Source organism: Sceloporus occidentalis, unplaced genomic scaffold, assembly GCF_023333645.1.
Source record: "Sceloporus occidentalis isolate IW3139 unplaced genomic scaffold, rSceOcc1.0.p SCAF_138, whole genome shotgun sequence".
NCBI classification, from domain to species: domain Eukaryota; kingdom Metazoa; phylum Chordata; class Lepidosauria; order Squamata; family Phrynosomatidae; genus Sceloporus; species Sceloporus occidentalis.
Window position 1 is genome coordinate 1,181,913 of NW_028317118.1, and position 10,052 is coordinate 1,191,964.

Sequence of the window (10,052 nt, forward strand, 5' to 3'; positions counted from 1 at the left end):
AATGCTATGAGAAGATACACCTTCGCTACCCTTTAGACCATCAGATAGTCCTAATTTACAGGAAAGTCACACTTGTTTTTCATTACTTTTTGCAGAATGTCACAGCCAACCACCGAATAAATGATGCCATAGTTAATGAGGATGGTCCACAGATGTTAACAGGAAGATTTATGTATGGGCCATTGGACATGGTCACGCTCACAGGGGAAAAGGTATGATTTGGGACAGATTTAATCTGATGTTTAGTTCATCTGAAATTAAAATGTAATCTGTGCTAAGTGGCTGTTTAAAACTAATTAACTGATCCACATTAGTAGAATTATCCAGCAGCCAGAAGCCATATCTTTTGAAAAGAAGAAAGCTAAAAGTGATGGAAAGTGGGGTGAAGTATGAATGTTTTAAAACTATGAAATCAGACAAGACTAGAGCTTAGAAACGTTATATTTTTGACTACAAACACCACAATCCCACAATCAGAACAACTGGTGGAGGACATTGTAGCCAAAAAATAACTCTTCCAAGCTCTGGAAGAAGTATAGCATGCTGGATTGTTAAATGCTATGTGATTTCATAGAATTCTGATCCCCCCCCCATACTCATTTTCTGTCACAGGTGGATATTCATATCATGACACAGCCCCCATCAGGAGAGTGGGTTTACTTTGACACAGAGATCACCAATAGCAGTGGTAGGATTTCCTACGTTATCCCTGAGAATCGGAGGTTGGGAATTGGTGTGTATCCTGTCAAAATGGTGGTGAGGTAAGTTGTATGACAACATGTCTTAACCCTTTGGAGGAACAACCATTCTCTGTGTTTGATTTTCCACTTTATTAACCACTCTTCATCCAGGGAGACCAAGATAGTGTGGGTGGTTCCTTAACCCATTTTTATCTACACACTAACCATGTCAAGTAGATAGAGCTTGGAAAAGTTACTGCTTGGAGTATAGTTCCCAAAATCCCCAATCCACCACTCACCATGATGGCGGGGGAGATTCTGAGACATTTGGCCCAGTAAAGAAACTCTTCTTATTGGAAGAGTGAAAGATTGGGACTGGACCAAAGTGAGCTTCAGCACTGGCTGGGAATCTGAAAGTGGTGGTAAATGCAGAATGCTCAAGAAAGCAATTTTTTATGTATTACATAACCAACTTCAAACGTATTTGCAACTGAAGTATGAAATTCACTGACATAAGATGTTGTGGGGTCACTACCTTAGGTAAATTTAAAGGTGGATTAGACATGTTGATGGAGAAGAGGATGGAGGGCAGCTAAAGATAATCTTGAGATTCAGAGGCAATCCGCTTTGGAATGCAAGTGTGAATAGGCAAACATTGGGTGAAAAATTTGGCTTTTTGTGCCCTGCTTGCATGCTACCTGAAGGAATCGGGATTGAATGCTGCAGTGCATTTATTGAGTCAGCCAAGTTCATCTTGTTTTCTGTTTAAGAGAATCTAAAATAGCATCAGCCTTTTGTTTTGCAACTGAAAGTGAATATTTTGTAAGAGTCATCTATTGCTAGAGAGTTTTTTCCGCCAAGGGATTTTTGTCCCTTCTATTTTTTCCTTTCCAAAATTGAGCTGTTTCTATCAAACCTAAGATTTCCCTTTTTTCCTTGCCATTCAGGGGCGACCACACGTATGCTGACAGCTACATCACCGTTCTCCCCCGAGGGACTGAATTTGTGGTCTTCAGCATTGACGGTTCATTTGCAGCCAGTGTTTCCATCATGGGCAGCGACCCCAAAGTCAGAGCTGGAGCAGTGGATGTAGTACGGTACAAGGACTTCAAGAATAATATATCTGTTGTGATAGAGAGATGTGCATGGGAGGCTTACTGTTCCACATGAAAGGGCTGGGTGTACTGCTGTGTATGTTTGTTTTCTTCCATATTCATTTGTGATCCTTTTGCTTCTTCTCTTTCCCTTCTCAGGCACTGGCAAGACCTTGGCTACCTCATTATCTACGTCACAGGCCGTCCCGACATGCAGAAGCAGCGGGTGGTGGCCTGGTTAGCACAGCACAATTTCCCCCATGGGATCGTTTCCTTCTGCGATGGCTTGGTTCATGACCCTTTACGGCACAAAGCCAACTTTCTGAAGTCCCTCATCACAGATGTAAGCAAGGGAAGAAGAGCAGACTTGTTAGAATTAGTGCACTGCAGCGGTCAAAGATTCTGACTAAGCGGTAATGGTATCAGTGTACTGAAAACAAGCTAAAGTCTTTATTATAGGGACTTCATTCTAAGGGAGGAAGGTTACTGAGGGAGCTATTCTAAAGCTCCAAAGAGCCACATGCCACCCATGGGCACACAGTTGCTACCCCTGCATAAGGGGAAAGAAAAATGAGGGATAAGCATACAAGTAGAAGTCCTCATAAAGTCGCTAGCAAGGATGAGATCCAGTGTGGTATAGTGGTTTGAGTACTGGACTAGTACTCCTCTGGGAGACAAGGATTCAAATCCCACTTAGCCACAGAAACCCACTGGATTGGACAAGTCACATTCTCTTACAGCCTCAGAAAAACACAAAGTCAAATATCCTCTGAGTATTTATTTTTGAGCTAGATGGTATATTAATTTGAGTGTTGGGCTAACATTCCAGAAGACCAGGGTTTGAATCCTTGCTCAGCCATGGAAACCCACTGGGTAACCACTCTCTCAGGCTGAGAGGAAGGCAATATTAAACCTCCTCTAAAGAAATCTTGCCCAGAAAACCCTAGGATAGGGTGACCATGAATTGGAGTCAATATGAATGCTCATACCAGTATCAGTAAAGCCACTAAGTGTACTGTACTGTACAGACCTTGTATAAAAATCAATTTTCTTCCCCTAGCTTGACATGAAAATCCATGCGGCCTATGGATCCACTAAGGATGTCTCAGTCTACACCACCATCAACTTGCCACCACCTCAGATCTTCATTGTTGGTCGGCCAACTAAGAAGTTACAGAACCATTGTCAGGTAATGGTTGCAAAACTCAGAATGTAGGTTCTTCTGCAATGTGAGAGGTGAATATCTAATGTAGCTTGTTGCTGCAGGCATACTGTATAATCTGACCATGCCCTGCTTTTGTGTGTAGCCTCTGCCTTTAGACAACTTCAAGATGTCTAGAGCAAAATAGAGAAGGGAGTGCTTTTATAGTATCAGCTGGTTGGGATGGCTTTTATCTGGCTGGTATTGCTTTCATTGGCACACAGTGAAGGAGTAACATGAAATAAAGAAATTAAAAAGATCCTGAGTCTGGAGAGATAAAACCGAGGTTTAGTCAAAGGGAGATTCCCAAGATGGTCAGACAAGCAGTTCACTGGGCCTGGAACAAAATGGTGAAACACGGGGTGGGTAGACCAACCAATTTTAGGTGACTACGGTTATATTTTTTGTTATCAAAGTTTTTGTTAATATAATGAAGCCAGCTAGGTTCCCAGCTAGATATATATATATTTTACTGGGTGCCAAAAAATACATCATAACCACTTTGCAGCAGTAGTATTCACATGATTAGCACAAGCGTGTATTAAGTTGGGTTGACATTGGGTGTTTGCTGAATGGTACACTTGAAAAAAGCCAGTTGTCTCTATCGGTTTGCAAAGTGATGAGGAGAATTTTGTTGCTGCCCTGTTGCTTCTCCAGATTTCTTAATAGGTGTGGCAGTGTTCCTGACAGGTAAATTTCAGTGACTTGCTTCCAAAGGTGTTACCTTACAGAGTCACACCTGTCCTTCTTAAGGAGTTAGAACCACATTATGTACCTACTGAGTTATTATCTGAGATGACTACTCAGTAAACAGTCACCTATATTCACACTCACTGACATCCGAACTGGCAACTGTGAAATCATCACATTCAGGCATAGATCCAGAGTGAAATTTTGTAGAGTGAGTTTGAAAAACAAACAAACAAAAAAGAAACCATCGTTTTTCTTTTAACTTGCAGTTCATTACTGAAGGATATGCTGCCCATCTAGCCCAGCTAGAGTACACCCATCGCTCCCGGCCAGCCAAGAACACCACTCGGATGGCCCTTCGGAAAGGTAGCTTTGGCCTTCCAGGCCAGACTGAATTCCTGCGCAAGAGGAACCATTTGCTGCGCACCATCTCATCTCAGCCCACAGTGGCTGGTGGAAGTACCAGTCACAGGCCGGAGCGAACATTGAGCCAGTCGGAAAGTGACCGGGAGAGAGAAAGGGAACGCAGCCAAAGAAGCATGAGCCTCGCCACAGGATGCTGGGGGCGGAGTGCAGCCTCCAAACTCGAACCAGGGGTTTTGGGACAAAAGTAGAGCCATCGAAGAAGTCACAACAGATAGCTGTGGATGCCCTGTGGCACAGAAGCAGAAGAGGCAAAGAAACTGAGGCCTGTGGTGTGGGAACAAACGGGAAAATATGGTGCTACTCATTGCCAGCAAGGCAGCAACTACTGCAAGGGAAAGACCATGTGATTTTTTCTCGCTCACACAAATCCACAGGCCTTGGTGACAGGGGTGCTAGGTTTACAGAGCACTACTGAAAGGAAACAGACACCCACCTTTTCAATCAAAGGGACATCAAGAGAAGGAATATAAGTGTATAAAGAGCCTCCAGGTGTATCTCCTTTCTGCCTCACCCCACCCCTTTCTTATCCAGGTCTAGCAATTGTAAATACGTGCCTCCTCAGCTTCTTAGCCATCAAAGATGCAACTTGGGAGTGGGGAAGGGGACCATGGTGCCACATGGAGGCAGAGTTGGGTGACTGTGTGGTTTGTTCTGTTACCTGGATGGACAGATGATGCTGGATGCTGCCACTTCACAACAACTATAAATTACTTCATTTGTAGAATCTGAAAAGACTTCAGCTGGAGATAAGAAGGACTTAAAACAGGCAAAGGGAGCTTAGGAATGATCTGTACCCAACTATGGAGCAAAGTCATATGGCAAATCCTTAGCCACGGGTTAATTTAAGGCTGTTGCGCTGATCAGCATAGAATCAGATTTACAGTTTACTGAGGCTAGCTACCATTTTCTTTTTCAAAAACACACGTAGAAAATATCTTTAAGAGACAGAAAAAAAATGAAAGCAGGATTTTGGTAGCTGGTAGATTGCACTAATTCTAGAAAACAAAAAGAACACATGGCACTTGAGCTGCCAAGGAACTTTGCCCCTCAGTGGATGGGGGGGGGGGGGGGGCAGAGGAAGAAGATTTGGATAAATTTCCAGATATTACCAATCTGCAGAAGCCTTTTGGAAAGATTCTGTAGCATCTGGAGAAAAAATAGAATAGAAACATCTGTTCAGCCTAAAGAAGGAAAGGAAAAAAAGCTAAGTCCAAATTCTTCTCCCACTTTTGCCCGGTTCTTTTCTGCCTCTTCTCCCTGAAGACAGGAGTCATTCCTTCTTTCCAACCTTTTGGTAACAGCTTTTGACAGAGGATGTAAACTTGCTTTCTTTTTAACTGTAGTCAATGCAACTGTAAAACCTCATTGTTTTTATTTGTTTCGCACTGAGAACTTTTAGAAGGCCTAATATTTTATGAAGCTACACCCTATTTATATAGTGCATGAGGGATAAATGTTACCAAGTGAGGGTATTTCTACCCAAACACACACACAATTTAAGATAAAGTGCACAGGTGATGGACCCAAGTTGTGCAAACCAACAAGGGCACGCACATATTAAGAAGAAGAAGGGCAGCCCTTAAGTATCTCTAAGCTTCTCTCTATACCAGAATGTCAAGTTTGAGGATCTGATGCAGAGGAAGAAAGGTCATCAGAAGAAGCAGCTCTGTTGTTTCTTCTCCTTGCTACTCCTATTCCCAATGTAAAGGATACTCTTGCTTTACAGTGCCCTCTGTTAGCCATTTTAGAACAGGAGAAACCGCACAAGGGAAAGGGCTTAGAGGGGGAAAGTGCCTACACGAATGGGTCTGGAAAATCTCCCTAAATATTCTCTCCCTCCCGCCACCAACCCCCATGTTTGGATTCAGAATTTCTGTCTATTGCTAAGGGCCATTCCTTTCCAGAACACAGTTCTTCTAGGATAAAGGAAGACCTGTTCTCCAGAAAGGTTGCCCTTTCTGGCCTTTAGCTTCCGGAGTGTTTTGTATTTGCACAGGCGTTCTCCTTGGTTCAGTGTGCCCTCTCCTCACCTATTTGTGTCCAGCCTCCACTTTACAAACTCTTATGAAGTAAAGAGGATTTTCTTTTCCAGACCAAATGCTTTGTTTTCTTTTCAATACCAAGACTCGCAGCACTGTGATTGCAGCCTCTCCCAAGACACAATGAGGCTTTTACAACTCATCCAGGCATTTGTGGGAAAACACACACACTTGTTTGTGACTTTGGGTTTGACACCAGATATCAGGCGGTGCGCACTATCTAGAAGGGTGTGCTTCTCTAAAAGTGGTCAATTTCTTCTTTTCCTCAAAAACTGCTCTTCTTTTGAAACGAAGCTCGCAAACATGTCAATGGTTTAGGTAGCCATACTGCACGATTCTAAGCCACTTGTCTTGGATACAGTTGACAAGAAGATACTAGCAGTTGTTTTTTTTTTACTATTTAAAAAAATTGGCTTCCCTTTCTGCTCACTGGACCTAGTTCTTTGCAAATGTATGTCAAAAACTTGGGAGGAAATCCACATTGACTGTATTGTAGCTCTTTTCTGTATAGCTCAGTATATCTCATATGACCATGCAATTCAGAATCGTTCTGTTCCAGTTCATCAAAATGCAAGAGACAAAGATGGCAACACAATCTGGCTTTCACTCATTCAACCTCTCCTTTGAATGCAACCCATACGCCAAGGTGTAACATGTACATTTTTCCAGTTTCAGATGAAATTCAACTTTGTGTGTTCATGTATGTGCTTGAGCATGTCTGTAGTATAAAGCAAAAGACAATGTAAATGCCTGGGGAGGGCTGGGGAGAAGGTGGGTATATAGGCAATGAAAGTCAATTACTTTATGTTTAAAGACGTGTCTGGAGGGGTAAAACCCTCTAGGAGTTATTAATCTTTCACACTGTAGCCTTCTGCCCCCCCCCCCTTTTTTTTTGTTTGTTTGTTTGTTTCAGGTATTATATACCAACAAAAGCAATAGGTCAGTTGGAAAGTAGGCTTGCTTCTTTTTTTCCTGGAATAGAATTGGATGCGATATTTCGGGAAAGAAGTGAGTAGAAGATTGGAAATTCTCCCCTTGCAAGCTTGGAAGAGGTACACACTAGGTAGTGTGAACTGCCCATATTTGTTGTTAAGCGGAAACTGTATATTCTTATGCTGCTGTGGTTGTACAGCATCCTAGGAATCTTGGCTCATTTGAAACAAAGAGAAAATTTGTAGTCCTCTTTACTGGGCTTGAAAAGTCATGGGTGGCGGTGCCTGTTGCCATTGAAGATCGGAATGGGGGGCTCGCATGCTTTGCCTACATCTCCCCCATAGGCAACACTTTATGGATAATTTATATATGCAAAATTGTGTGATTTGCATCATTTACTGAACTAACACAATTTAACCCACCTTGGAAGCCTATTAGAAGTTTCATGGGATTGGGGTTTTCTTGTTTCAGTAGACTTTTTCTTAAGATTGTACACCTCAACAAACCTTTTTGTGTTTGGGTGTGAATCTTTACAGAGGAATTTAGTGTAACTGAAGCCTTTCCACTCAGTTAAACCTTCATAAAAGTCTCAACTGTTCCATTTTAAGTCCACACATGCAGACACACAATTTGACAACTTCATACCTTGCTCAGCCAAATAGGCAAAGGTGGGGTGGGGTGAGCCTGAATTTTAAAAACTCAGAAAAGCCAAGGTGGGTGTGGAATTTAGTTAAGTTTCTCTCACTCACTGCCACCCCAACCTAAACATTTCTTATTTTGCAAAGCTCCCAAAATGTTAGCAGTCTGAAAAAGCAACACTGATTAAGCACATTGTTCTTGGTGGAGAGTATTCTTACAGCACACTCTTGTGCATGTTTACTTGACGGTTCCACTGTGATCAGTGGGGTTTATATTCCCTTGTAAGTGTGTCTGGGCTTGCACCCTTGGTGCTGAACATGCATCCCCACCATACAAGCCATGCAATCCTACACATACCTAGTGAGGAGGAGGTTTTGTTCAGTGAGACCTGCTCTCTGATACGTCTATATAGATCAGTAGTTGGGCTCTCTTGTGGTCCCTGAGGGCACATGATTCAGCCACATTGCTGAAACTAAGGTCAGGCCTGAGCTTGACTGGAAACCCCCAAAACTTCCTTGATGGAAGATGGCCATGTACTAACTAAATGAAAGTAGCTTAATGGAAAAGAGAGAGCCTTTCTCTGCAAAGATGATTATTACTTTTAGCATTGTTTGACAAAACCATTCAAAATCGTCATTCTGAAAAATGTATACAATGTTCTAAAACTAGGTCAAAGAATGTCAGCTGCTAAGAAGGTTGCAAGCGAAACCACTGCTCATCCTGAATTGTGTCCCTTATTTGACCAGAGGAATCCCTCTTGTCCAGGTATCTTTACCATTGCTGCAATTTTCCTGCTCCTTCCAAAAAGCCTTACACTTCGGTCTTCTTCTCCTTGAGCCCCCCCAGGCATCTTTCCTCCCCGACTGTTAGAATTTTGTATCCAGCGATGTCAAGTCCATTTAAACTGAAGTGGGAACAGTGTGGTTTTAAGGAAACAGCTGGGGAGGGGGTAGCAGATTGAAATATTCAAGACCATTCATTGTAGAAAGGCACAACTGAAATATCCAGAAATCTATCTGGGCCTGTTTCATCTTTTTGTTACCGTGTTTGTATGCATGAGAACTGTCAATCTCCTTGCTCTTATATGTGACAACCATCCTTCTCCTTCGCTGTTACTGCCACCTTGTCTTGCAGCCTGGTGTGCTCTGTATATGGTTATCACTTGTACGTTAACACCAATTAAAAGAAATGGGAAGGCTCTGTTAGTGTCTCCACTTCTTTGCAAGATGTTTCAGAGGAGGGATTGGTAGCACGAGACATTGCAAGGATTTGAAGTAGAGTGGGCCCTTGGTATCTGCTGGGATTGGCTTCTAGGAACCCCCGATACCCAAATCCATGGATGCTCAAGTCCTATTACATACAGTGGCACAGAAAAATGGTGACCCTTACATAAAATAGCAAAATCAAAGTTTTTTGGAATTTATATATTTTTTGGATATTTTCAAACTGTAGATGGCTGAATCTGTAGATAAAGAAATGGGTGGATACGGAGGGCCGACTGTACTCCTTTCCAGGACCCTGGTCCATCTTGTCTGGCACTGCCATTTTGGTCAACTAGAATCTTTTGAGAAGCTCACAAGCTGGAGGACATCATGGCAACAGACTTCCTTCTATGTTTTGTCCCCAGGTATGCAGAAGCAGGTGACCTCAGCATGGAATGGCTTCATTGAGCCATCATAGGACTACTGTGTAATACTGGGTGCCCATGTCACCCAATAGCCAACTAACATGCCAAGCTGCTTGCAAAGTAGAGTTATATCAGGTCACCTGGGCCAGAATCCTGTTGGTATACAACATAAGTGTAACTAAGATAGGTGGTGTCAGCAGAAGGGAAAAAGCCATGGGCTAGTGGTCATCAAAGACGTTGGGAAAAGGCTGTGTTGCCTGTGACAGTGACTCTGACTGGGGAAAAAGCAGCTTACAGTGTAGAGACATATTGACAGTGGCAGCCCAGTTGGGAGAAACATATTTATATCTCACTGTATCTTAACAACTCTGTGAAATTGGTATTTCTGAGAGGTTGTGATCTGCCCGAGATGGCTTGTGAGGTAAAGGGAGGTTTGAACCAGAGTTTCTAGCTCTACCCCTGAACCATCAGGTAGAACAAGAAAGGACAGGAACAGATTGATTTTACATCCCATTTACTCAGGCGTGGACAAAAGAAGAAATCAAGCGGTGGAGTTCTTGGCACTCCTCCTTGGCTCAGTAGGACAGCCTTCCTCCCAGTGCAACAGCCATCCTATCCTTGTGCCTTTTTCAAGGTGCAGCAGCAGCTCAAGGGTGCCTCTTAACATGCCCACTGATATGATAGCCCTGTTTAAATATTGGAAGGGACGTCACGTTGAAGATG

General features: G+C 42.9%; 1 protein-coding gene across 6 annotated transcripts in view; it reads left to right on the forward strand.

Annotated features, from left to right (window-relative positions):
• The window catches only part of LOC149281142 (membrane-associated phosphatidylinositol transfer protein 2-like), a 124,267-nt gene extending 115,374 nt beyond the window's left edge, over nt 1-8,893 (forward strand). For all 6 annotated transcript variants that reach the window (XM_089499712.1, XM_089499715.1, XM_089499714.1 and 3 more), the window contains 6 exons: nt 96-212; nt 613-761; nt 1,628-1,777; nt 1,934-2,117; nt 2,835-2,963; nt 3,935-8,893. In XM_089499712.1, coding sequence (XP_089355838.1) covers nt 96-212; nt 613-761; nt 1,628-1,777; nt 1,934-2,117; nt 2,835-2,963; nt 3,935-4,279 — 1,074 coding nt within the window. In that variant the 3' untranslated portion in view covers nt 4,280-8,893. The remainder of the gene's footprint in view (nt 1-95; nt 213-612; nt 762-1,627; nt 1,778-1,933; nt 2,118-2,834; nt 2,964-3,934) is intronic.
• Nucleotides 8,894-10,052: the final 1,159 nt, after the last annotated feature.